At 57.9% G+C, this 27,965-nt stretch overlaps 1 protein-coding gene across 23 annotated transcripts in view; it reads right to left on the reverse strand.

The window, feature by feature from the left end:
• Positions 1-27,965, reverse strand: part of TRPM2 (transient receptor potential cation channel subfamily M member 2) — a 60,117-nt gene that overhangs the window by 28,852 nt on the left and 3,300 nt on the right. For 13 of the 23 annotated variants that reach the window (XR_004623488.1, XR_004623489.1, XR_859525.3 and 10 more), the window contains exons 2-10: positions 25,894-26,166; positions 25,114-25,202; positions 16,450-16,618; positions 15,689-15,869; positions 13,847-14,013; positions 10,812-10,992; positions 9,614-9,675; positions 8,416-8,616; positions 4,255-4,357 (exon numbers count right to left, since the gene is read on the reverse strand). Coding sequence is in view for 18 of the 23 variants with exons in the window: in XM_034654690.1 (XP_034510581.1) it covers positions 4,255-4,357; positions 8,416-8,616; positions 9,614-9,675; positions 10,812-10,992; positions 13,847-14,013; positions 15,689-15,869; positions 16,450-16,618; positions 25,114-25,202; positions 25,894-25,989 (1,249 nt within the window). In the remaining 5 variants the exon portion in view is untranslated. The other 10 variants (XM_034654758.1, XM_034654747.1, XM_034654696.1 and 7 more) reach the window with 9 other exon arrangements.

Consider the following 27,965-nt stretch of genomic DNA (forward strand, 5'->3'; position numbering starts at 1 on the left):
TGCAGCCCGACGACTGATGACGTCTACACCGTGTAACCACCACCACCAACAAGAATGGAAACTTCCAACACCCCAGAGGCTCCGGCCTGCCCTCCCCAATGAGTGCGCCCCAGGAGAAACCACGATTCACAGCACCCGCCTCGCCGGCTCTTGACGCCCCGAGAGCACTCGGAGAGCAGATGTTGGGGTCCATCCTGGCCGTGGCCGGAGGTCCTTCCCTCTCCAGCGCTGTGCACAGATGGCCACACTCAGGGCCCCGGGGGCCCCCGTCACTGCCTTTGAGGGGATTTACCAGACACAGGAGGTCTGGTGTCCCTCTTCTCGATCATTCGGCCACTTCAGGGAAGACAAGGAAGGGACAGATGTCCTCATGGCCCCGTCTGTGAACAGAAGTGTTTGTCGCCCCAAAGCAAGACTGTCAAAACCCTGTCATCGCTCGGACATTCACGCCTGCCTTCCGGCCCCCCGTGTCCTCACTGGTGGGGGACTCGGGGTCCACGGGGTCCCTGGTGGCGTCCCAGCTTCTGCTTGCCCCACCGTCGTCCTCCACAGTTGCTCTGATTCTATTCAACCAGCAACTCCTGGCTCTTCTCTCTCCCCAGACAGAGGTCTTTAAATGGGAGCCCTGGTCCTGGTTTTAACCATCTCGCTGGTTCTGTGAGGTTTTATGTCAGGAGGAGGGCGTGGAACAAAGCCGGGTTTGAACTTCTCCTGTCACAGCTTCCGGCCCTGCTGCCCGGTCCCTCAAGGATGAGGAGCGGCCAGTGGGCAGAGCACAGGCTTCCTGGCATCAGAGATGTCTGCGGCCCCGTCGGAGCCAGTGGGTGAGACGGGGGCATCTGCTCTCCCCCAGGAGAGGGAGGATGGGAAAGCGTGGGGCAGAGGGCAGACCAAGGGGCTGGCCCAAGCCCCGCCACCACGGGAGCTTTAGCGTCCGGGGGTCCCTGCTGTGTGGGGCCAGAGGAGCGCAGGCGTGCAAGGACACATGGGTCAGGAGCAGGCCTCCCGAGACCTGGACTCGTAGGTGCGACCGTGATGCCCGCAGGGCCATCTTAGTGCGGCTGCTTTCGGGCTCCAGTGAAGCAGAGAAGTTGGAGAAAGGAGCCCGAGCCCCCAACACCGGCCGCGGGGCACCCCCCTGCCTGCAGGACAGCGAGGTGGGCCCCAGCACGGTCCACCGCCAGCTGCCCTCTGACCAGCGCGTCTGACCCAGGGGTCGTTTTTTTATCTCGTGCAAACTCAGGGTCCCGAGCCCCCTCGTTCCTCTTGTCCCTCTCGCCCCACTTTGCCTGACCCTCACCTTTCAGCAAGGCCTGCAGGATGGCCACGTCCACGTCCTGCTGGCCATCCTTGCCTTCCCGGAAGATGGTCAGCAGCTGCCGCTTCCGGACAATGTCTTGGATCTGCAACAAACATCACCCGAGTGAGGTTTGGGGCGACACGCAGGCCCCCTGCCTCCTCCAAGGGCAGCTGCAGAGTCGAGACCCCAGACGCACAGGCGAGCCCAGGCATAAGTCCTGCCTGCCGGCGTGGCCCGGGCCGCCGCCTGGCCTCCCCGCACCCCAGCGGTTAAGACGAAGACACATAGGGACCAAACACGCGATGCTCCTGAGTGGTCTGCCGGTGGAGACACAACCCGAGGGTGAGGAATCTCACCCGCCACGAGACAGTGTCTGCCGAGTGCCCGACACCGCTGAACTTGAGACTTCTCCCCGGTCCTCCTGCCTGGGCCCTGCCACTCCTCACCTGCCTACCTGCCCTCCTGCCTGCCCACCCAGCCATCCCATCATCCGCCCACCCACCTACCTACCTGTCCACGTACCTATCCATCAACCCATCCTCCCTACCTATCTACACATCGACCCATCTATATATCCAGCCACCCGCTATATCCATCCGTCCGTCCGTCCGTCCGTCCATCCATGTATCTACCACAGCTGCTGCCAGGCACTGCTCCCCACAGGCTCTTCACGCTGAGGCCAGGGTGAGCCTCTCACAAACACATCTCGCCGCGGCTCCCGTGGGCTCCCGGCTTCTCTCCCTAGCAACCCAGCCCGCCACGCCACACCTTGCCTGCCCCCCACCCCTGCCTCCGCTCCCAGCCTGGCCCTACTCCCCACCTAGAGGCCAGCCTCACTCACCCCACCTCCACGTCTGAGACCCCAATCTTCCCCATCCCGCCCATCCACCTTCCAAGTTGACCCTAAAATACCCCCTGGTCTCCCTCCCCAAACCTACCCCCCCCAGCTAAAATAACGGCTCCTGAGTTTACCCCAGCCCTTGACTGAATGAGAGTAGCTGCCCGTTTTTGAGCTCACGTGTGCGGACACAGTACCAAGCACTTTTTGTGGCTGCTCTCAGTCTACACTGAGTTTACAGTGATAATTATCCCTATNGCTCGAAGTTCGACACCGTCAGAAGAGCTGAGCTGACCTACAGACTTGCCCGGAAAGCGTGTGTCAGGCACTGAAACTCTGGATTTGTAGGAGTTTTTACAAGCTGGCTTGTTGCCCTGGTGAAGCACACAGACCGAGCTTCCTATTGGGGAAACCAAGGGTCCGAGAAGCACCAACGGCACCCCCCGGATCCTGCTACGAGACGGAGGTTGGGTGACCCCAGACAGATGGGCCCTGAGTCCAGTTCAGAGAGCAGCAGGGACAGCAGCGTCCGCGTGACCGCCGGAGCGGGGAGGGGTGGGGATTCCCCGCTCGAGCTCCCCCGGGCTGCCCCCCAGCTGTGTGCGTCAGCAAGGGCCGACCCCCCCCCCCGCCACACTCCTTCACGCTCACCCCCACGCCGCCTGCGAGGACCCTGCCCTGAGGGGTCCTTGCAACATCCTCCCGATCTGTGAACAATGTCATCCGCCCCCTTAGGCGTAAGAGTACGAGAAGTAACAATGCATTTATAAGAACTAGGAGGATCGGTAGGGGAAGAAAGGGATAAAGAAAGGGGGATAATCAGAAGGGGGAATGAAACATGAGAGACTGGACTATGAGAAACAAACTGAAGACTTCAGAGGGGAGGGGGTGGGGGAATGGGATAGACTGGTGATGGGTAGTAAGGAGGGCACGTATTGCATGGTGCACTGGGTGTTATACGCAACTAATGAAGCATCAAACTTTACATCGGAATCTGGGGATGTACTGTATGGTGATTAACATAATATAATAAAANCTCCAGCGCTGTGCACAGATGGCCACACTCAGGGCCCCGGGGGCCCCCGTCACTGCCTTTGAGGGGATTTACCAGACACAGGAGGCCTGGTGTCCCTCTTCTCGATCATTCGGCCACTTCAGGGAAGACAAGGAAGGGACAGATGTCCTCATGGCCCCGTCTGTGAACAGAAGTGTTTGTCGCCCCAAAGCAAGACTGTCAAAACCCTGTCATCGCTCGGACATTCACGCCTGCCTTCCGGCCCCCCGTGTCCTCACTGGTGGGGGACTCGGGGTCCACGGGGTCCCTGGTGGCGTCCCAGCTTCTGCTTGCCCCACCGTCGTCCTCCACAGTTGCTCTGATTCTATTCAACCAGCAACTCCTGGCTCTTCTCTCTCCCCAGACAGAGGTCTTTAAATGGGAGCCCTGGTCCTGGTTTTAACCATCTCGCTGGTTCTGTGAGGTTTTATGTCAGGAGGAGGGCGTGGAACAAAGCCGGGTTTGAACTTCTCCTGTCACAGCTTCCGGCCCTGCTGCCCGGTCCCTCAAGGATGAGGAGCGGCCAGTGGGCAGAGCACAGGCTTCCTGGCATCAGAGATGTCTGCGGCCCCGTCGGAGCCAGTGGGTGAGACGGGGGCATCTGCTCTCCCCCAGGAGAGGGAGGATGGGAAAGCGTGGGGCAGAGGGCAGACCAAGGGGCTGGCCCAAGCCCCGCCACCACGGGAGCTTTAGCGTCCGGGGGTCCCTGCTGTGTGGGGCCAGAGGAGCGCAGGCGTGCAAGGACACATGGGTCAGGAGCAGGCCTCCCGAGACCTGGACTCGTAGGTGCGACCGTGATGCCCGCAGGGCCATCTTAGTGCGGCTGCTTTCGGGCTCCAGTGAAGCAGAGAAGTTGGAGAAAGGAGCCCGAGCCCCCAACACCGGCCGCGGGGCACCCCCCTGCCTGCAGGACAGCGAGGTGGGCCCCAGCACGGTCCACCGCCAGCTGCCCTCTGACCAGCGCGTCTGACCCAGGGGTCGTTTTTTTATCTCGTGCAAACTCAGGGTCCCGAGCCCCCTCGTTCCTCTTGTCCCTCTCGCCCCACTTTGCCTGACCCTCACCTTTCAGCAAGGCCTGCAGGATGGCCACGTCCACGTCCTGCTGGCCATCCTTGCCTTCCCGGAAGATGGTCAGCAGCTGCCGCTTCCGGACAATGTCTTGGATCTGCAACAAACATCACCCGAGTGAGGTTTGGGGCGACACGCAGGCCCCCTGCCTCCTCCAAGGGCAGCTGCAGAGTCGAGACCCCAGACGCACAGGCGAGCCCAGGCATAAGTCCTGCCTGCCGGCGTGGCCCGGGCCGCCGCCTGGCCTCCCCGCACCCCAGCGGTTAAGACGAAGACACATAGGGACCAAACACGCGATGCTCCTGAGTGGTCTGCCGGTGGAGACACAACCCGAGGGTGAGGAATCTCACCCGCCACGAGACAGTGTCTGCCGAGTGCCCGACACCGCTGAACTTGAGACTTCTCCCCGGTCCTCCTGCCTGGGCCCTGCCACTCCTCACCTGCCTACCTGCCCTCCTGCCTGCCCACCCAGCCATCCCATCATCCGCCCACCCACCTACCTACCTGTCCACGTACCTATCCATCAACCCATCCTCCCTACCTATCTACACATCGACCCATCTATATATCCAGCCACCCGCTATATCCATCCGTCCGTCCGTCCGTCCGTCCATCCATGTATCTACCACAGCTGCTGCCAGGCACTGCTCCCCACAGGCTCTTCACGCTGAGGCCAGGGTGAGCCTCTCACAAACACATCTCGCCGCGGCTCCCGTGGGCTCCCGGCTTCTCTCCCTAGCAACCCAGCCCGCCACGCCACACCTTGCCTGCCCCCCACCCCTGCCTCCGCTCCCAGCCTGGCCCTACTCCCCACCTAGAGGCCAGCCTCACTCACCCCACCTCCACGTCTGAGACCCCAATCTTCCCCATCCCGCCCATCCACCTTCCAAGTTGACCCTAAAATACCCCCTGGTCTCCCTCCCCAAACCTACCCCCCCCAGCTAAAATAACGGCTCCTGAGTTTACCCCAGCCCTTGACTGAATGAGAGTAGCTGCCCGTTTTTGAGCTCACGTGTGCGGACACAGTACCAAGCACTTTTTGTGGCTGCTCTCAGTCTACACTGAGTTTACAGTGATAATTATCCCTATTTTAAGGACAAAAAAAGCAATGCTCAGAGAGAGCAAACAATCTCCTTTTGACACGTGGCTCTCTGGTGTTGGCGGCAAGCCCTTGCAATGAGCCCCCCCACAGTGGATGTCCATGCCCGCCAACGGCAACACCGGAGGGAACGAGACCCTCCTACACGGCCACCCACGGTGTAGACCAACGCTCTGAGGTTTGTTGAATGAATATCAGATCATGAATTTGCAGCTAAGGGTCCCTTCCCCACCAGACAAGAATGACGATGAATGGCAAGGCTTGAGACGGATTTGGACGAGACCACTTTTAGGGCTTTGAGCCAGCCCTGGAGAGTGGATCGAAAGAGGCAAACTTTGGACAATAGCGAGTAAGATTCAGTTCCAAGAATCACCTGAATAATTCATAAACTGACTGGGGAAAGGCCCCAGGGCGTGCCTGCCAACGCCCCACGGCTGTATCGGGACCCGAGCAGACGCTCACGGCCGGACCTCGGCATCTTCACAGACCGAGCCGCGCTCAGGGCGAAACCCGCGCTCAGGGCGAAACCATCTCACGGAACACGCGGCTCCACCACGGTCGTGCAGACCACAGTATGCGCACACGAGAACGAGGCCCTGTGCCACCCACAAGCCCCGGAAAACCTGCACCTGCCCCCTTCGAGTGAGCCCGGGCTGCCCCCGCCAGGTCCCCAACCCCCCCGAGGCCCCCGCCNCACAGACCGAGCTTCCTATTGGGGAAACCAAGGGTCCGAGAAGCACCAACGGCACCCCCCGGATCCTGCTACGAGACGGAGGTTGGGTGACCCCAGACAGATGGGCCCTGAGTCCAGTTCAGAGAGCAGCAGGGACAGCAGCGTCCGCGTGACCGCCGGAGCGGGGAGGGGTGGGGATTCCCCGCTCGAGCTCCCCCGGGCTGCCCCCCAGCTGTGTGCGTCAGCAAGGGCCGACCCCCCCCCCAGCCACACTCCTTCACGCTCACCCCCACGCCGCCTGCGAGGACCCTGCCCTGAGGGGTCCTTGCAACATCCTCCCGATCTGTGAACAATGTCATCCGCCCCCTTAGGCGTAAGAGTACGAGAAGTAACAATGCATTTATAAGAACTAGGAGGATCGGTAGGGGAAGAAAGGGATAAAGAAAGGGGGATAATCAGAAGGGGGAATGAAACATGAGAGACTGGACTATGAGAAACAAACTGAAGACTTCAGAGGGGAGGGGGTGGGGGAATGGGATAGACCGGTGATGGGTAGTAAGGAGGGCACGTATTGCATGGTGCACTGGGTGTTATACGCAACTAATGAAGCATCAAACTTTACATCGGAATCCAGGGATGTACTGTATGGTGACTAATATAATATAATAAAATAAAATTTAAAAAAAATTTTTGAAATAATCTTTTCATGGTATAAGAGCAATATCTCATGCATATAATTGAGACAATATTGCAATGTTTCTACATTTTGAGATCCATGTGTTTTAATGTATATGATGATTATTGATTTTATGGTCTAAGATTTCCAGATTTCCATAGTTTTAAGTCAAGGGTGGGCAAACAACAGCCTGCTGCCCAAATCTAGCCTATTGACTTTTTTGTAAATAAAGTTTTATTGGGACACTGCAAAAAAATAAATAAATAAATAAATAAAAGCAAAATTACTGGGGCGCCTGGGTGGTGCAGTCGTTAAGCGTCTGCCTTTGGCTCAGGGCGTGATCCCGGCGTTCTGGGATCGAGCCCCACATCAGGCTCCTCCGCTGGGAGCCTGCTTCTTCCTCTCCCACCCCCTGCTTGTGTTCCCTCTCTCACTGGCTGTCTCTCTGTCAAATAAATAAAATGTTTAAAAAAAAAAAAAGCAAAATTACTGAAACACAGAGCAATTATGTCGGTGCCCTGACTGGCCTGGTCTCGGAGAAGTGGGTCAGGGGCAGAGAAGGGTCCACACAGAGATCGTGGAGCACCCACTAGGCTCACAGCTCTGGAGCTGAGGACAGGGGCGCAAGGTGGGGTGCTACAGCCCCCAGCATGCCCCACGGCCAGAGCAGCCCACCCTCCTGCAACGCTTACGGTGGCTCCAGAAAACCTTTGTCATCTGGCAGCGAGGTACGAGGCACATAACATCTCTGCTAAGAAAGGAGGGGAGGGAGGGCGGGATCTGCATTCAGCCAGCAGCGAGGAACCGAAGTTGATCTCAGCCTTGACAGTGCGCTGCGTCCCGGCAGGACGCCAGCATCAGAAGAGCGTGGGTGAAGCGTGGATAGAAACCCTCTATCCTTGCGACTATTCCACAACACTGAAATTATTCCAGGATAAAAAGAGCACGAGAGCAGCCACACGACCCTGGAAACAGGCTGAGCCCAGCAGCCGAGGGCCAGGCCCGTCCCTCCCGTGGCCTGTGCTGGGGTGTTAGCTGCAGGGTCCTGTCTCCAAACTCCCAGCATCCACTCAGGATGTCCTGCCATGGTGCCTCTGCGGGTGTCCTCCTGGAGACCAGGGGGTCCCCGGGAACGTGCCCAGCACCTACAGGTCCCCAGGAGGGCCCCCCTCCCCGCAGATGTCTCTAGCTGAGGGGTGTCCATGAAGCCCCTTCCAGATGCTGCACGGGCCCTTTCCCCTCACCTGCCTCCCTGCCCTGCCGGCCCTCAGATGCCTCCATTCACCTGCCCCGGGGGTGGAGGGCTGGTGCTCGCCAGGCTTGCAGGCTATGCTGGACCCTGCTGCCTGCGGCGGTCACCTGGCAGCACCCTTGCTGCCTAGATCTCGGCTCCCCACCCCTCTGCCCCTGCCCTGGCCTCCGCGGCAGCCTCCTGCCCCCCAACCCAGTAGACCCCTCTTCCAAAACAGCTGCACTGTCAGCCCCCAACGTTCCCCAGCGCAGGCCTGAACTTCCAGGGACAAGAGGTTTAAGACACGCCCTCCTGAAGGCTTCCCACCCACCCTGGGCCCCTGCCCGCTCCTCACAAGACCCCCACCCTCCACAGAGCACGCCACTCCCCTCCAGGCCCCCTGGGGTCCTGTTTCCGGGTTAACGGTGTCTGGGAGCTGGCCGCACGCTTCCTGACCCATGGGCCCGTCTGCTCACCTTTTTGGTCCACTCGACAATCCTGCTCTCGCTGAGGGTCTCGAACATCTCCTGGGAGAACAGGCTGAGTGTCTGCTGAATCCTAGAGACGGTGATCTCGGATACGGGCAGGCCAGCCACCTGGGCGATGACGTCGGCCACGCGGCCTGAGCCCTCCATGACCACACACGGGGTGCCGTTGGTGATGGCGTTGTAGATGGTCTGCAAGGCAGGGGCCCCCGTGAGCCCCACACTGACGCCGAACGGGGACTTCTCCCCGTGGTGCTGGCGCAGGATCAGGGCTAAGGGCCTCCTGAGAAATGTACCGAAAACATGGAGTTTGGTAGCATTCCTCTGCCCGGAGGGGAAAATCCTGACACACCAGCTCCTTGAGGCCCACTGCTCAGGTGGACCGGGAGCACCGGAACAGAACCCTGGTGACATTTCGGCCCATTGATTGGTGTCATGGGAGAGGGTGCGGCCTGGCCTGTCCTTCAGGAAGGCCCAGGGGAGACCAGGACCACCAGGGCAAATCCCCGGACACCCAGGGCAAGGTCAGCTTCAGAAAGGGCCTCGGACACCCTGTGGGAAGGACACCCTCCGGGCCGGGGAGGCAGGTCTGGGTGCCATCTGTGGGGCCCCCCGTGCAGAGCGCTCCACGTGGGGAGGGCGTGGCACACCAGGCACACTCCCATCCCCCCGGAAGTCCCCCTGCGAGACATTTCCCACAGTCCTTGCTCCTGCCCCCAGTGTGCAGGCTGTAATATTATCCTGTCCCTGCGGCAGAAATGAAGTCGGCCAGCACTCCAGCAGCAGGGCCAACCACATGCCGTGGTCTGTGTTCTCCGTGGGAGCCTGCTTCACATTCAGCTGTGGTCCCGTGGGGCTGGGGTGGGGCCTAAGGGCAGCAATTTCGAGAACGCTCCCAGGGGTCCTGGAAGCGGGGGGCCATCTGACTCCGTCCTTGCTGCATTCCCCCTGGGGCCCCTCTTCCTGGCCAGCCACCCAGGGCCGGAGCCAGCACGCCCCTCCCACAGCAGGGCACCTCCTCGAAGGCCGCCTTCCCACCGCGCCAGGAAGGGCCCTGCCACACGACCCCTCCCTTTCTCCTGGCCCCCCAACGATGGCCCCGTGGATGCTGGTCAGGGGACTTCGGGCCAGCAGTCCCACCTGCAGCAGACCTTGGACCCCCAGAGTCCCACCCCCCACCAGTACTCACGTGCAGGGTGCCGGGCCCCCCTTCCAGCACCACACAGACGACAGGGATCTTGATGGCCACACCTAGGACAAAGCACGGATTCCCGATTTAGGGAACGTTGGGGATCAGACCCTCTACCTGGGCACTCTCTCCCGCCTCCCCTCAGCTCCAGCCTAATCACAGCAGACACATCCGATAAGAGATGCGTGGTAAGGACGCAGTCCTCTGCAGTCCGAGGATGGCGGCTGGTTCTGTGTAACGAGAGCAGACCTGAGGCCCTGAGAGGGCTCCTCCCCTGTGAACTTCTGCTCCCGCTCTGGGGCGGGAGGGGAGGCAGCGCCGTCTGCCTGGCCGGTCACCATGACCAGCCTGCTTTTCTCACCGGCCCTTTTATAGTGCCTCAAATCTGGGCACATCATGGGGACACACTCAGCCGGGGGGCGTAAGGCGCCGTCAAAGCCGGGGAGCACGGCATGGGACGTCCATCCACCGTCCACCGTCCGCCCCCTGTCCTGAGGCTTCCATCCATCCCAGAGGTCCGGGGTCCGGTGAGGACTTTAGAAATCTCTCCCAGGCAGCAAACTTTGCCTCCAGGTGCCAGGTAGCTCTTCCGCCCACCCCCGCCAGGGCTCCCGCAGGCAAAGCAGGGCTCTAAGTTGTGGTCCTGGGCCAGTAGCATCAGCCTCACCCGAGGACAGAGAAAGGCAAGGTGTCTCCACCCGCCCGCACTCAGGGGCCTGCACACTGGTCCTCTGGGGACTCTGACACGAAGCCGAGCTTGACACCACTGCTCCCTGCTCTAAAGGCGGCTGCCCCGCCTGCTACGGAGAGCTGGCACCCCCGCTATTCAGGGTGCCCTCTCTACCCCCCAAATCGTGCACGAATTCCTGTGTGTCTGCCCTTCCCATGTCCTAGAACCCACCCCATGTCACCCACAAGGGAAAGGATGTCTTATTTCTGAACTGAGCCCGTGTTTTGCTGTACAGTGATTGCAGGTGGTCTACGACCTGCGAGAGAGCAGAAAACTGGGGCTCGCCCCCACCTCCCTCCACCAGTTAAACGGGCTGAGGGAAGACGTCCCCACTGAACAAGGGTGAAGAGATGGTGGGAAGAAGTCCAGCTGCGTTGGACGTCCTGCTCACGGCCGGCTGTGCCCCAGACCCCTTGACCAGCCGGCTCCCCTCTGTCCCGATAGCCCTCAAAACTGCGCCCCACTCGCCTCCTCTCTCCTTGGTCTGCTCCGATATGAACTTCTCCAGTTTCGTCCGCAGGGCAATCTCGACCCCGTAGCGGCCGTGCGTCCCGTCGTCCACAAGGATGAAGTGGGAGTGGTTACTGTCCAGGCAGGTCAGGTGCCCTTGGCCTTCCTCGTCCATGATGTATTCAGCAGGAAAGCGGCCCTGGGGACAGCCAGAGAAGCTCAGACACAGACAAACGGAAAGTTCTGCGTCTTGAATGCTAGAAATGGGGGGTCCGGTAGGCTGGATAATGAGCCCTGCAGACAGGAAGTCCTCTAAGCCCTGGAACCTGTGAACATTACCTTACTTGGAAAAAGAGCCATTGCTCTGTTTAAGGATCGTAACATGGGAGGTTATCCTGAAGTGTCCAGGCAGATCCTAAACGTCACCCCAGCGTCCCTACAGGGGGAGGCGGAGGGAGATGGACTACCGGAGGGGGCGAGCCCGGTGACCGTGAACGCGTCCACAGCCAGGGAAAGCCGGCTGCCGCCTGTGGCCAGGCGTGGCTCCCCTGCCAGCCCTGCTGACACCGGGACGGGGGCCGAGCTGTCCTGACTCCAGAGCTCTGGCTTCCAGGAGGGAGAGAACGTATTCGTGCTGCTCTCAGCCACCGGTGCAGATGGAATCAGGGATGTCGTCTCACAAACGTGGAGAGGCCTTCGGAAGGGGGGAGCGGTGGAGGCTGGCGGAACACGGGGCACGTGGTAGAAGACGACAGAGGGCGGTGGGAGCGCCGGTGCTGAGGGCCCCGCGGGCGCCACCAGAGGGAGTGAGGAGCGGGCGGAGCAGCGAGCCCTCGTCGTCTTTCAGCAGCAGAGCGTCCCTAGCGGTACGGACGGACGCTGAGGTGCTGCCGGGGGCGGCCCAGAGGGACAGGAGGGGCACGAGGACCAGGGCATTGGAAACGGGAGGAGGGCGACCATCGCTCTCTGAGCAGGAAGCGGGTGAGAGCTGCGTGGGGCGAGTGTAAGCGGTGGGCGGGGACGCAGCGCCGGGGGCTGTCTGAGCAGCAGTGCAGGCCCCGCCTGGCTGCTTCTTGCTGAGGAGGGGGACACATTGAGGGGTTGGGGACTTGATGACTTGGGACACAGCCCACCCAGATTGCGAAGCCTGCCTGCAAGCTCCCGGGTCACGGACAGGAGGCCAGCTCTCAGGAGCAGCTGGACCTTTGCTGGGATGGGAGAGGTGGCAGGTGGCTGTGGGCTCGGCCACCTCAGCGGGAGCCTAGAACAGAGGCGGCATTATCCGCGAAAGCCCTGAGGACCGGCTCCGTGTCTGGGGCATGCCCCTTGAGACACATGCTGGGAAGACAGGATATTGTGTCAGCAGCACTGCTAACCTGGACCAAAGGGACACAGGACCAGGACGTCGGATTCCCAAACCTCTACAGGCGGTAAACAGGCAGGTCACCTTCAAGAAGACGGCCGGATCATCCCTGGGGCGGGGGCAGGGACCAGGCCACAGCCCGAGCCTCAAGTCACAGAGAGTCCAGAGTTCAGTGACCTAACGATTTCCCTGCTGGGCTTGGAATTGAAGGGGACCCGGGACCCCTTTATTCCTGCCACGTTCCCCCTTTTGGGATGAGAACGTGCAGCTACCCTAGGACGCCCGTCCCATTACTGTATTCTGGAAGAAAGTAATTTGTTTTCCAGCGTCACGTGTCCACACATGAGGGGGAGTGCTCTCCCCGGATGCATCACACGCAGAGCGCCGTTCAGGCCCGAATTGGATGATTCAGATGATGAGGTCGGGGACTTTTGGCTGAGTGGAGGCTGTGATGAGTTGATAATGTGGGGAGTCTAGGGATGGGGTGAATATACTTTGCATGTGGGACAGACGTGACTCTTTGGGGTTCGAGGGTAGCCTGCAGCGGGCTGAGCTGCTGTCATCCAAAGACTCAGGACCCCAAGCCAAGGAAGGCCCAGCGGTCGGCAGAGTCTGTGGGAGGGAGAAGCAGCCTCCCCCAGAGCCTCTAGAGGGAGGACAGCCTGTCCGCACTGCGGTTGTGGTGAGGGAGGCTCATTCTAGACCTCTGGCCTCCGGAAGTGGGAGAACACATTTATGCTGCTTTCAGCCGCTGCATTTGCCATCCCTGGTTCCAGCAGCCCCTAGACACTGATGCAGGAGGGACAGCTGTGGGGCCAGCACACGCATCCCCTGTCGTCCACAGAGGATGTCAGGGAGCTGTCACGGGGAGAAGGTCAAGAGGGGTCTCGGAAGTCACCCCATCTCTCTCAGCCTCAGACTTCCACTCCCTGGAATGAGCTCGCAAGGTGGAACCAGTCCCATCGGGTGAAACACACCTGGGGTTCTGACGCAGGAGGACAAAGGTTGGGGGGCAGGCTGGCCACGTCACCAGCAACCGTGTTGTAACAGGAGGCATCGTGGCGGACGGGAGGCCCCATTCATAAACCACCACTCACGGGCCAGTCGTGGGCCAGCGTGCTCCTGGAATGTCCTTGACCGTGTGAATTAAGTGCCCGTGTGCTCATTGTGCCAAATCCACTGTCTCCTGTAAAAATCTCATTGAATGAATCTGATCTTTTCCAACGCAAGTCTCCGTGTTTGCACGATGGCACGCCCCGCTGCCCTGTCCTCTACGTGCCTGTGTGGCGGTGACGCCAGAAGCCGTTCTGGGCTGAAGCCACCGCTCAGTGCGGGTTCAAAGGGCTCAGGCTTTGGGATCAGACAGCCTAGGGTCACCCTAACCCAGGTGCCCCCTGCCCTCTGCGAAATCCGTGTCTCATCCGTGTCCCGATGACCTGTGGTAGTTCTGAGGCGGCTCTTACGTGGATCCGTCCTGTGGTTGGAAGGGGGTCTGGCCGAACTAGCTGCTTGACCCAGTCATCAGGGTCTGCGGTGCGGCCGGGCATAAGCCCCCGTCTCCCGGGCCCCCGTCCAGGCTCTTCCCTCCCCTTTACCCCGGTGTTCAGACGGCGGTCTGTCCACTGTGGTGCTAACGGGATCAGGCCCTCACCTCCCGTGCCCCCAGCCCAGGGGAGGTCGCCGAGCTCACCGAGGGGTGGATCAGGCCTTCCCGGTTGTGCACGGTGCCCCACGTGGCAATTCCGACCGTGACGACCTCTCCTTCATTGCAGCCGCTGCTCAGGGTGAAGTCCCGCACCGCCTCGCCCACCTGCTTCATCACGCCCGTGTGGGACCCGCCGGTGATAATCCAGGCGCCTGGAGAGAGGAGCGAGGTGTGCACCTGCCACCCACAAGCCTGACGCCAAGGGCCCTGTGTCCTTCCGATGCTCACTCCCTTCATCTGCGGGGCCCCTCCTCAAGGGCTCCCTAACTCATCATCAGACGTAAGTCTCGGAACCAGGACCATGGAGGAAGCCACACTGTGATTCCGTCGTCACGGTGTGGCTCTGGGGGCCTAGGCTTCCCACCTGCTCAGGTAGGGTGTGGGCACAGGGACGGGGACTGCAGGCCTCTCTCCCCACCTGCCCCCTGCTTCTTCTCTGTCCCGGACTCGGGGACACGTCTGTCCGGACTCGTCTACTCCAAGACGTGAATGTCCCGTCTTCCCCTCAGCTCCAGGGCCCGAGTGTGGTGGACTGAACCCCTGCTCCTGACCTCTCACCCTGCCACGCTGCGCATTGGCACTCCTTTCCCACCCACCGTCCGGCCTGACCCGGGGACCGGTTCCGGTCGCCTCATGCAGGCAAGAAGCAGGACCACCAGGCCTGGGCGCTGCGGATTTGTGCCACAGCTGTTTTCGCTGCACCTCTCCTGCCACGAGAAAGCAGATTCCCCGTGGGGTCTCCTCCCCTAACCTGTGTCCCGGATGAGGGGGGACACAGGGAGAGCTGCAGCCGCGGACCTGCAGCTGCCTCCACGGAACGCAGGCAAGGGCAAAGCTCACCTCTGTGGGGGCCGCCTGTTCCCGGGGCCATGCCAACCACGGCACAGAAACCAGTGCCTGGAAGTCAGTTATGCGCGGCGTCACCATAAGGAACAAGCTCAAACACGTGGCACGGCTTTGGGGCCGGGACATGGCAGCAAGGGCTTTGCCACTGAATGCTAAAAAGATAACCATCAAGACGTGGTCACACTGTCACCTATGATGACCTGGGGGACAGGTGAGCATCTAACGGGTTCACAGCCAAGGTCATGAGTGTGCCTGGCAAACGGTCAAGTCCCGCATGCTGAGGAGACTCCAAGAGACTCGGGCCAGGAGGACTCAGACTGAGCCTCTGTTTCAGGGCAAGGACCAAACAGGGGCGTGGCCCTCCTACATTGCTAAAACCAGGTCCTAGAAAGAGGGTCAGTGTCCCCTGGGTGCCCCAGTCTCACCTGGACCCAGAACCCTTGCTCTCCTGCTGTTAACCTACCCAGCGTAGCCCTGTTGGAGGCCACGGGTACCATGGCATCACTCTGAGAGAGCGCCAAGGGCTGCCTCCCGTGGCGCTCATGCAGCCTTGGGCTCTGCCCTGTGCTCACTGGAGGTGTGGCCTTGGGGACATGGAACCCTGAGGCAGTCTCTTCACAGGGCAGTCCATCCTCCCCAGATGTGGACGGATGGATTAGGGAACAGGGATTTGGTTTACAGAGACCTTCGCTAAGATCCCCACAGCTAACACGACCACCTCTAGCCACTCCACCGGCCACCACAGCAGCTCACAGTTGACTCAGACCGCCTGTGGCTGCAGAGCCGGGTGGCGCTCCCAGCAGCTCGCTAGGGCTATGTCTGTCCCGTGAGCAAGCCAAGCAGCAGCCGCTGCGGGCCAGCAAGGGCTGGGTGAGTCTGACCTGGGGGGGCATGGCCTCGGTGACCCCTGAGAGCCGCTCCAGTCCCAACACCCTGGTGCTGTCTGCTCAGCCCACCATGGCTCCCAACCCCAAGTGCTACCTGTGGTCTGGGCCACCTTGACCAGGCCTCTTCGGAAGACACTCTTCAGCCTGGGCTTCATGTTGAAGTCCTTGGCCCCGCCTGTCACCGAAATGAGGAGGTTGGGGACGTCCAGGCCCCAGTACTGGGTCATGAGGTGGTATATCACGCTGGGGGGTGTGTCCAGGGAGAGGCGAACGTACTGCAGGGAAGTCAGAGGACAGCAGAGGACACCCTGTGTCAGTGGGTGGCCAGCCCCACCCCAGAGATGGCAGTGCAGCTGGGGCGATGGGCACCCCACACCAGGCCATGCCTGAGAGCCCCAGCCAGGTGGATGGACACCTCCCACCATGGATCCAGATCCAGTGAGTAAAAGTGGCCACACCCAAGCAGGACACAGATTGAGAGGAAGGGGCACGTGGCAAAGGCCCAGAAGCAAGGCCCAGGGGGATGATCGGCCACCCTGGGGAGACCAGTTCCCATCTTCCCAGCCCCCTCAGCACAGCCCTGTGCCCACAGCACCCTCACCACCCTGCTTCTCTGCTGTAGGACACACCAGCCCAAGGCCAATCCTGTTCTGTGGTGACCCAGAAATCTGAGAGCACTGGGGGTCTCCTGTGAGCCTTGTGGAGCCCCCGCCCACCCCTCCCCTAGTGCTGGCAGGCTGGATGCCTCGAGTTTCAGCCAGCCTCTCTCTCCCATGCCAGGAAGTCCTGGCCACCTCAGATCATGGAAGGTTGATGCGAGTCCACAGTTGGAACAATGGAGGGATGAAGACCAACCTTTCCCACCTTCTGGCCCAGGCCTGTGAAAACAATGTCACCAAAAGCATCTGTTGGCATCTCCTGGACATGTTTTTTGGGGTCCCAATCTTTGCTCTGCAAAGTGTGGGGCCTGGTAGCCTCCTCCAAGTGTTGCTGGCGTGTGTATCCGCACTCACACACCACCTTCCTGCAAAGACCACACAGTCACTGGAAGAAGCAAGCTGCCTCTGTGCTCCCCTCCAGGGTGTCAGGACTTTCACCCCCCAGCAATGATGAGTCACCCCCAGCAACAGTGTCAGTGGAGGCCCAGTGGGGAGCTAAGCATCCCTCCCACAACCACAGGAATAAGAAGTCCCTCCCTGCCAGGTATCAACTCCGGCTGAGAGGGGCTTGGACTTCCATCCCCACATAACAATAATGAGGCGGTGTGTCCCTCCCCCATAGATATGTCATAGGGGACCTGCTAAAACGCAAGATGCAGAATCTTATACATAATATCCAAAATATCACGGTTTCAAATTGAAAATCACTAGTCATACCAGGCACCAGGAAAATCTCCGCCAGAATGAGAAAAGACAGCAACTACCAATGTCAAGGTGATACAGATGTTAGGATTATCTGACAAGGATTTTATGGCAGCTCTTATAAAAATGCTTTACCAAGGAATCATGAACACACTTGAAAAAAATGAAAAAATATAGTTTCAGCAAAAAAAATAGAAGGTACATCAAATGCAAATTTAGAAGTAAAAAATGCACTAACCAACCAAAATTTTAAAAAAAAATCAGTGGGTGAACTCAGCCAATGAATGAAGGTAGCAGAGGAGAGAATCCATGAACTTGAAGACAGAACATAGAAATAACCCAATACAAACACCAGAGAGAAAACAGACCTAAATAAACAACCAAGTGAGAAGCCTCTAGGACTAGTGGAACTATGACAGAAGAGCAAACGTGTGTCCTCAGAGTCCCAGAAGAAAGAGAGAAAGGAGGAAGGGCTGGAAAAGCATGTAAAGAAATTATGACCAACCACAATGAGCACTGAGTTATGTATGGAAGTGTTGAATCACCATATTATACACCTGAAACCAATATAACACTGTACATCACACTGAAATTAAAATTTAAAACTTAATAAAAAAAATTATGACCAAATGGGAGCTTTCCCAGGAATGCAAGTTTGGGTTATCATATTAACAGAATAAGGAAGAAAAGTCTAATGATCATTTGTTTGGGTGCATAAAGTGTTTTACCAAATTCAACATCTGTTTATAATAGCAACTCTCAACAAAGTAAGAATGGAGGGGAACTTCCTCAACCTGGTGAAAAAGCATCTGTGAAAATCCTACTGCTAACATCATACTCAAGGATGAAAGGCTGAGATCTCATCATGAAGGCTGGGGACAAGACAGTGGTGTCGACCCTCAACTCCGCTGTGCAGCAAGGCACTGGAGGTCCTAGCTAGCAGAATGGCAGAAAGAAAAGAAAAGAGGAGGAAAGGAGAGGAGAGGAGAGGAGAGGAGAGGAGAGGAGAGGAGAAAGGGAAGGAGGGAAAGAAAGAAAAGAAAGAAAAAAGAAAAAAAGACACACATATAGGGAAAGAAGTAAAACTATCTTTATTCACAGATGAGATAATTCTGTGTGTAGAAAATTCCAAGGAATCTATAAAAAGCTAGAAGACTGACAATAAGTCTAACACGTTTATAGGGTACAACATCAACAGAAATAAATCAATTCTATGTCTATTTGGTAGTAACAAACAATTAGAAACTAAAATCAAAACAAAATAATACCTATAATAGCAAAGAAAAATAAAAAATGGCCAAAATCTCCTGCATTTGGAAAGAAGACACAAACCTACAGATTCAAGAATCTAAGGGAACACCAAATACGATAAACCCACAGAGATGTATGCCAGGAGACATGAAATCAAACTTCTATAAACTAAAAACAAAAGAAAAATCTTAAACACAGCAAGACAGAAATTACACCTTATCTATTGGGGGAAGCTAACTCAAATAACAAACAACTTCTCATCAGAAACCAGAAAGAAGTGCAAAGAGGAAGTAGCAACCAAAACCAGACCTACCAACCCAGAATTCCCTACTCAGCAAACACATCATTCACACGGAAGGCAGAAGTTGGACATCCTCAGATGCAGGAAAATTAAGAGAATCACCAGTAGAACGACCCAAAACAGGTGGATAAAGGACGTGCTCTAAACAGAAATGGAGTGATAGCAGGTGGAATTGTTGAATATCAGAAAGGAAGAAAGAGCAATAGGAAGGGTAAATGGGACTCCAAAGAAATGTTCAAGTCCCCCAGAAGTGCAGAAAAAGAAAAATGAAAAAAGAAACTGAAAACAGAAAAATGCAGCAGCAGACTTAAATCCTAACATATCAATAATTACATTAAATATAATGTCCTAAATATGACAGTTTAAAAAAAAACACAGATTGGGAGAGTGGGTTAAAAAAATAAGACCTAATTATTTGTTTTCTTCAAAAATCTCACTTCCAGTGTAATGATCGAGGCAAACTGGAAGTGACTGGAAGTGACCAGACCATTCAGCAATGAAGAGCAGCAGACTGGACACACCCAACGACCTGGTGGATCTTGACGGCATTGCGCTGAGCAAAAAACTGAAAAGATCGTGTAGGGTAGGAGTCCTCATGTGACATTCTTGAGGTGAGAATGTTACAGAGATGAAGAACAGATTCATGGTTGCCAGGGGTTAGGGTGACGGGGACAGAGGACATGGGCGCGGAGCCCATGGTGGAACCAGGGGAGATACCTGTTGTATCTCTGCAACTTCCCCAACTCTGTAATTATTCTGAAATAAAAAGGTTAGAAACCCGCACGTAGTGCAGGCTCCAAGCAGCACCTTCTAGACACAGGGCCAGCAGTGTGCACAAGGCCCCACGCTGCAGCCTGGCCTGGGGCCCAGCTGGCCTAAGCCGGGAGCTGCTACAGGAGAAGCCCATCTCCAGGACTCCCCTCTCTGGTTTCTTCTTTCCCCGCAAGAATGCACCAACACCTCTTGTCAGCTATGACCTCCTCTCTTAGTTCCTTCGTGTTCATGGGTTGAGACTTTTTATTCCTTCACTGCTATTCACTGGGGCTTCAGGAGGGAGAGGAGAGAAGTGTGCTCTTTATACCTCGTTTAACTGGAAATTATGAATTTTTAGGTTCTGACTTTTTGGTTGTATCAAGTGACCTGAAAGACAAGATCCAGATGAGACAGAACAACCAGTCCAAGGCCAGGTGAGACCGGAGTGAGGTGAGACCCGGGCCAGGTGGCACAGGGGAAGGATGGCTGGGCTGCCCTGCCACTTACCCAGGGCATAGTCTCAGATGATCTGGCTCTCCACTTCTCTACTGGTAGATGGGGAAAAACCCCACCTTCAAAATTGCTTTGCGGGTCAAACAAGGTTCTAGAAATAGTTTTTTTTTTTAAGATTTTATTTATTTATTTGAGAGAGAAAAAGAGAGCACATGAGCTGGGGGAGGGGCAGAGCGACAAGCAGATTCCCTGCAGAGCACAGAGCCCAATGCAGGGCTCAATCCCAGGATCCCGAGATCAAGACCTGAGCCAAAGTCAGATGCCCAACCAATTGAGCCACCCAGGTGCCCCTAGAAATAACTGACAAAATTAGTGCAAAACAATTGACCTTGCAGAGCACCAAGGATGGGTTAAGAGACCCACAGCCTCTTACATCGTACCCAGAAATAAACTCAAAATGGGTGAAAGACCTAAATGTGAGACAGGAACCCATCAAAATCCTAGAGGAGAACACAGGCAGCAACCTCTTTGACATCAGCCACAGTGACTTCTGGCTAGACACATCTCCAAAAGCAAGGGAAACAAAGGCGAAAATGAACTATTGGGCCTTCATCAAGATAAAAAGCTTTTGCACAGCGAAGGAAACAGTGGACAAAACCAAAAGACAACTGACAGAATGGGAGACGATATCTGCAAATGAAATATCTGATAAAGGGCTAGTATCCAAAATCTATAAAGACCTTATCAAGCTCAACACCCAAAAAAATAATCCAGTCAAGAAATGGGCAGAAGACATGAACAGACATTTCTCCAAAGAAGACGTACAAATGGCCAACAGACACATGAAAAAATGCTTCACATCACTTGGCATCAGGGAAATGCAAATCCAAACCATAAAGAGATCCCACCTCACACCTGTCAGAATGGCTAAAATCAACAAGGAAGGAAATGACAGCTGTTGGTGAGGATGTGGAGAAAGGGGAACCCTCGAGCACTGCTGGTGGGAATGCAAACTGGTGCAGCCACTCTGGAAAACGGTATGGAGCTTCCTCGAAACATTAAAAATAGAGCTGCCTTACAACCCAGCAATTGCACTACTAGGTATTCACCCCAAAGATACACATGGAGTGATCCAAAGGGGCACCTGAACCCCGATGTTCACAGCAGCAACATCCACAACAGCCTAAGTGTGGAAAGAGCCCAGCTGCCCATCCACAGCTGAATGGATAAAGAAGATGTGGTTCATATATAGGATGGAATATTACTCAGCCATCAAAAAATGAAATTTTGCCATTTGCAACGACACAAATTGAACTAGAGGATATTATGCTAAGCGAAATAAGTCAGTCAGAGAAAGACAATTATATGATTTCACTCCTATGTGGAATTTAAGAAACAAAACTGAGGATCATAGGGGGAGGAAGAGGAAAATAAAACAAGATGAAATCAGAGAGGGAGACAAACCATGAGAGACTCTTAACTCTAGGAAACAAAGGAGGGCTGCTGGAGGGAAGGGGGATGGGGTAACTGGTGATGGACATTAAGGAGGGCACGTGATGTAATGAGCACTGGGTGCTACGTGCAAATGATGAATCACTAAATTCTATCCCTGAAACTAATAATAACACTATATGTAACTACATTGAATTTAAATAAAAAATTAAAAGAGACTCACAGCCTGCCTGTACCCCGTGCTCCTGGGCTCCTTCAGGGCTGCCCCTCCTGCTGTGTGTAGTGACACAGGGGCCTCCAGTGCTCTGAGCACAAGGGCCCACCTGTGGTGAGCTCAGGGCGTGCCCTCTGACCCCCTTCACAGACCCCCTAAGAGAGACTCAAGGCACTCTCACACCTGCCGTGATCTCGGGGTGCACGTTGTGTGCTGTGTGACCTCCCCGACCTATGGTCCACGGCAGGGACGGAGCCGCCAGGATGAGGACCCTGCTCTTCGTCTTGGCCCAGTGCTGCCCCAGACTTCCTCAGTCTCTAACAGCCCGTGACGGGCCAGCTGGTCCCTGCACCGGCCCGTCTGCTGGACCTTCATCTACGCAGCTCCCCAAGCTGACCCGGGGCAGGAAACGGCACCCAGTCCACCGGCCCAGGATTACAGAATCAGAGTTTCCATGGAGGTCGTGGCCCAGACGGGCATAAACGGGAGCACCAGCACTAGCCCCGGTGGGAGGACGGACCCGCAGTCTGGAGAGGCGCCTCGTCTCACTGGGCACGCTCGCCTCGTCCTGAGGGAAGTTTCCGGAGCGTCCACTCCAGTCTCTGCGTTTGATGGAGGAGGACTTGGTGTTCCAGGGAAGAGAACCAACACGCCAAGGCCGTGACGTAAACGTGACAGAATAAGGGGACGGTCCAGGGCAGTGGGGGGCGGGGAAGGGCGGAGCCGGGGAGGACCCTCAGGACGTGGGACTAACCAGAGATGGTGGGGGGCAGGGGGTTCGGGTCTGGAAGAGGGTGGGGGAGATCCTAGCACATTTGATGGAAATGTTTAAAGTCTAGAAATACATCTGTTTCGAAGCTCCGTGTGTGACGGGGAGGACCCGGTCCTCTGTGCCCTCTTGCCATCCGCTGGAGGGACCGGTCTGATGGGCCAGATGACAAGGGCTCTGTGCAGGACGTGCTCCCAGCAGGCCTGAGGCTGCTGGCTCTAGAGGGGCCTGGTCACACGGCTGGCCCCTGCCGGCCCCTGCCGACCGGCTTTCAGAGCGCTCTGCTGTCCCCGACCCGTGGGCTCTGCCCTGGGCCCCGACCACGCAAACACTGGGATCTGTGCAGAACACCTGCTTTCCCTTGGGTCCTGGAATTTGGGGGGTGTTGGCAGAGCCGCCTGTGGGACCAGCCCACAGGGCTAACCCTGGGCAAGGAGTCCCCGACAGCTTTGCAGGGCAGAGACCAGCCGCACGGCTTACAGCCCTTCTCCCTGCAGGCATGCCCCTCAGGAGCGGGAGAGCGTCGCAAGCCTGCACGTGGGGGTCTCCGGACCCTGCTCGTGTGTTTTCCCTTGCTGAGCCTGGTGTGTGTCCTTGTGCAGTGACAGCCTGTCGCTGGGTCCTAGAAGTCTTAGCAAATCACTGAACACGTAGGGCAGCCTCGAGGACCCCCGGAAACCGGCCTCCACCGCCCACCTCTGCCTGGAATCAGCCCCCCTTCCTCCCTGGGGCCTGCCCGCCCGTGGGGAGCGCCTCCCTATGGGAAGCACGCGGACGAGCAGCAGGCTGTGACACGCTGCCTTCCTGCACGCTTACCAGGGTGCCAGGCAGCCACGTGGCCCCAACCACAGGCACCCCACCACTCCGCAGACCCCACTCTTGCCACGTGTGGTCCCAAATCTTCGAGAAGGAAACTAGGAGATCATAAGGGTGCCCTCTTCTTCCATGAATGGGCTCTAGCCCACAGTCTGAGGGCCACTGGAGCTTCCGGGCGATGACCCAGACCCTGGCCGCTGCCAGGGCACCCAATGCACCAGTTCCCAGTTAGCAGAGGACGGAAAATCTCCCGCAGCCGCGCCTCCCCAAGCTTCCCACCCTCCCTGAGGTTCCTGATGCCCCGGGCCCTGGCGCTCTCCCCAGGACCTCCAGAAGCCTGCTTCCCCTTTCCAGCTATAAACCCTTTCCCGAGTCCACACTCATTTAAAGCTTCTGAAACACAATTTAGGGAACTACGTTAATAAGTCGTGGCCAATCAGGAAACAGTGGACTTCGCTCACTCTAGTTGCTATGAACCAATTACACTGACACGTCCTCACAATAAAATACCTCTAGGTGTCCCCCATCTTTCTGGCCCTCCCTGGGTCCTGTGGCCCCCAGGCCTCAACGTAACACCCGAGTGAACAAGCCACTCCATCTGCTATCTCCCTGTGGCACGCCTGGCATTAAACCCGATGCTAGTAAAGGTGGTTCTGGAAATTTCCAGAACCAAACACATCCTGAGCCCTTTTCTCCAAAGCGGGGAAAGGGGTACTAAAGGAGTACCTCAAACCCAGGCTGAGTCCCCCAGCCCTCTCTGACCCCTGTCAACATTCTCCAGGGGTCGTAACTCAGAGCAAAGTAGGGCTCCGGGGTTCCATCGGGGGCGCCCGGAGCCCCCGCAAGATGGAAACCAGGCGTGGGACGTCTCAGAAGCCTCTGCGGCCTGTGAGTCCTGTATGGGGACTTCGGGTGGCTCTAGGTCTCTCTGAGGCTGTTCATGAGCCTGTTTTAGCATAACTAACACCGGAAACCTCGACGCAAAGTTCTCTCTGTACATTGTCAGACAGAGCGGTGTGGCCTGGAAACCCCCCGCCGCATGTTTTAGAGGTCCCCGTGCTCTGGAGCATGCCGACAGCCCTCTGGCTCAGGGGTCTGCTCCCAGCACTGAGACGTGAGGACTCTTCTCTGAAGTGGGGCCAAGCGGGGGCGTGAACCGCCACACGTGCACAGGGCGTGATGACACCAGGGCGTGTCACAGGACCCCGGGAACGGCACCATCGTGGGGGCCACTCCTGCCTGACTCCATGTCATCATCTCTCCACCTTCCCCACGCAGGACCCCCCGCACAGGCTGCTCCTCCCGCATCAGGTGACACATGTGAGCTGGACGCTATTTGTCCACGGCGGGAAGTGAGAAAGTGACTCTGCCCCACAGAGCCACACAATCGTGGTGCAACCGACTGGAATAAAAGACAAGTACCTGGATGTGGGGGAGGGAGAGGGTCCTTGCCAGTGCAGTCAGGGAGGGCTGCTCAGCAGAGGCAGCGTGGGCCACAAGAGTTCAGCCATTGACAAGGAAGGAGTGGAAGAAGTAAGGAAGAACGTGGCCCGTCTGTGGCACAGCACACACTGGGTGTGGCTGGAGGGTAAGCACGTCCTCAAGGAACGCCAAGACACGCCACACCTCCGGGAGGTTCCTGTGAAGCCGCCCGCACACTCCCCCCGGGGAGCCGGGGGCTCAGGAGTGAAATGTCCCGCAGCGTGGAGGCAACGTGGCCACTGCTGCCCGTGGAGGTAGTCGTGGAGGCCGCACCAAGCCACAGGCTCCGTGGGAAGGAGCGACAACGGTGGTGCGGTGGGGCTTTGGGGTGAGGGGGCCCTGTCTGGATTCGGCACCCTCCCCAGTGAGGGGCCTGGGCTGTGGGCCTTCCCCGAGTCGCCTTACAGTCCCCGAAGCCTGTGACACCCTCTACTCCAGGGGGAAACGAACATTCTAGAGGCGTGCCCCGTGGTGCCCAAACAACTGGATCCGAGTCCAAGCACCACCGCAGGGTGGCCCCATTACGACCCTGGACGGGTCACTTAAGCCCTCTGTGCCTCCTCTGTGCACAGGACGGGGCAATGCTGCTCCCCCACAGCGAGCTCCAGGGGTAGGCGGAAATGCCGCGAGCACCCAAGCCACACGGACACTGTGCCAGGCCACTCACCCGGCGTCGGACAGTTTGGAGCTCTCCACAAAGTACACGCACTCCTTCTTCTTGATACTTTGCGGGACCCACGAGCTGAGATTTTCTTGCTGAGGATGAAAAGGGCACTTTGAGACCCCTGGGCAATCACAGTGCTATTCGGGGGAGCACACCCTATGCTGCTCCCAGACACGGCTGAGCAACCTGTCCAGCTTTGGGGGCCTCTTCCCGGGGGTGGGGGCACTGGCCGAGGCTCTCAGGTGTGGGTGCTGACAGGGGGACCATTTCATCCCAAGCCCCACTCAAGTATCCCAGAACTTCAGTTTCTTTGTCAACGCCGCCTTCCTCGAGAACAGAGCCAGACAAGGAAAGCGTCTGGACACCTGCCTCTGTCCTGGCGACACAGCAAGCCGACATGACCAGGGGCAGCACATGTCAAAGGCGCCCTTGGGCACAGTCCTGTCCCAGGCCTCTGGGAATCTGATCCAGGACTTAGGTGGTGTTCAGGGCCCTCCCAGTCAAATCAGGGAGGTCAGGGGTGATGGCTTCCTGTGAGTCTGGCCCCGGACAGGACCAAAGTGCTTACCCAGCACCCTCCCAACCAGACCAAGAACATGGAGGGGTCGTGCCGTCCATGGGAGGGGACAGACCTGACCGCTTACCATTCTCTCCAGGCCCCCTTCCCCTGCTCCGCTGAGCCTCTGCCCAGGCAGGAAACACAGCCCTCTTTGGTGGTCACGGTGCCCCACAGGGCTCTGGTGGACCTGGCCGAGGGGGACCAGCTGACCCCCAGAAGCCTACCTTTGCACTGTTGCCGAACAAGTGATGCAACCTCTTGGTCTTGGAGAGACTGCTGCTGCTGCGCTGGAGACTGGGGGCCATGCCCAGGTCAGCCATGTTGCTGGGCTGCACCCCAAAGCCCTCTTCCTGCTTGGAGCCGGCTTTCCTCAGGGTTGGGGGCTCCGTCCTGCAGCCTGCTCCCAGTCCAGCTTCCTCGGTCTCCTGCCCCCCTCAGGACAGCCTTTCCTCCAGCTCACGAGGCTGAAGGTTCTGGAAGGACATCATGGATGGCTGCTGGAATAGGTCAGAGAGGGAAATGAGGCAGGTGTCTGAGAGGAGCAGGCATGTGTCTCCCCTCCCGGGTCTGCACACTTATCCTGCCACCCACGCTCCATCCCCCAGCCAGAGCCCCTGGGCGGTATGGAAGCACTTGCACGAGCCCAGGGCCCAGGTGCCCATCTGTAATGGTAGTGACTTCAGGTCACCACGAAGGTCCCAAGAAAAACTGTTTCCCCATCCCTGCTGCTCCTAGCATTTCGGAGATCATGGGGCTGCCCTCCTAGCACGGGCCCCGAGTTTGGCGGGGGAGGGGGCAGAACGATTTCGAAGGAGGAGCCCCAGCTGCCCCGCACCCCTCCCATCTTGGGCTCGCTTCTCTGATTCCAGCAGCGAGCCATGCAAGAGTCCCAGGTGCCACCCCAGCGGGCCCCTTGTGGCCCAGGTTGGTGGCACCTGGCACCATGCACCATCATGACCACCTCCAACCAGACTTTAAAGGATGGGGCCACCCGGAGCCTTGGGCACATGACCCAGGGAGAGGGCCACTGTTGGGGCAATGTCCAGTGGAGCGGTGGGCTGGGACGACCCCAAACCAGTAGAACCACTGGCAGGTGGGGGCTGCAGGGGGCTGTGCCCACCAAGACATCTGGCAGGACCACCAGGCCAGAGGCCTTCACGTTTCAGGTTTGGTCAGCCCTGTCACCCCATCCTTCCTCCCACTTACTCCCTTGGGAATGGGAATGTCTGTCCCGTGCCCCACCGTTGCATTAGGGACAGCCTCACAGCTGGAGCGCAGTCTGCCCCTGCACGAACGTACCTGGGGTCTCCCCCACCTGACTTAGACGAGATCTAGATCGGACTCCAACTCAGACTTTGGAGTCGAGGCCGGAATGAGTTAAAACTCGGGCTGTTGGGATGGAGTGAATGTATTTCTCATGCGGAAGGACATGACTTTGGGGGGGCCAGAAGTGGGATGCTAGGGTCTGAATGTGCTCCCCTGAAGTTCATAGGCTGAAGGCGAGCCCTAAAGGTGATGGCAGGAGGCAGCCGGGCCTTTGGGAGGTGATTAGGGCAGGAGGGGGAGCCCTCATAACGGGGGTGAGTGCCCTTAGGAAGGAGACCCCGCGGAGCTCTCCTGCCCCTTCCCCACTGTGAGGGCCCAGAAGGGGGTCCCCACCACCCATGCTGGCACCCTGATCTCAGACTTCAGGTCTCCAGCACTGTGAGAATGAACTGTCGTTCACCAGCTGCCAGGCCTGTGGGTACAGCAGCCCAGACAGACACACCGCTGAGCCGTACCGGGCTGCTGTCCCTCCCGGGGCCTCTGGCCAGCCCTCACGGTGGCTACCATGCCTCACCCGAGCGTGGCCTCCACAGGGCCATCGGCAGTCCTAAAGAGGAGCTCACCTGGCCCCACAACCAGCTTCCAAGGGAAGCAGTTAAGCGAGAAATGTTCCTAGTGACCGAAGAGGAGAGCAAGGCTCGGAAATCTCGGTCGGCCTGCTAGTCTGCAGGGGGACATGAACCAAAGGGGCTTCCCGCCTCCAGACAGGACGCCCGGTGCTCGGACCACAGGCTCGTGCCCTGAAGGCCTCCACATGAAGACACTCTCGGCCGCTCCCTCCACAGGCCCTTTGTGAGACTCCCCCTGGGGTCCCATGCAGACTTTCCCAAATCCCAGCTGCCCTCAGACCCCGAGAACTGGTCAACACCAGCCCCCCGCCCAGCACCCGTCAGACTCAAAGGGCCCTGGGCAGCCCCCCCCCACCGCCTCGCTTGTGCCTGGTGGACAGTGGCCCGACCCTCCCTCTTCT

The sequence above is a fragment of the Ailuropoda melanoleuca genome, chromosome 1 (assembly GCF_002007445.2).
Source record: "Ailuropoda melanoleuca isolate Jingjing chromosome 1, ASM200744v2, whole genome shotgun sequence".
Lineage (NCBI taxonomy): Eukaryota > Metazoa > Chordata > Mammalia > Carnivora > Ursidae > Ailuropoda > Ailuropoda melanoleuca.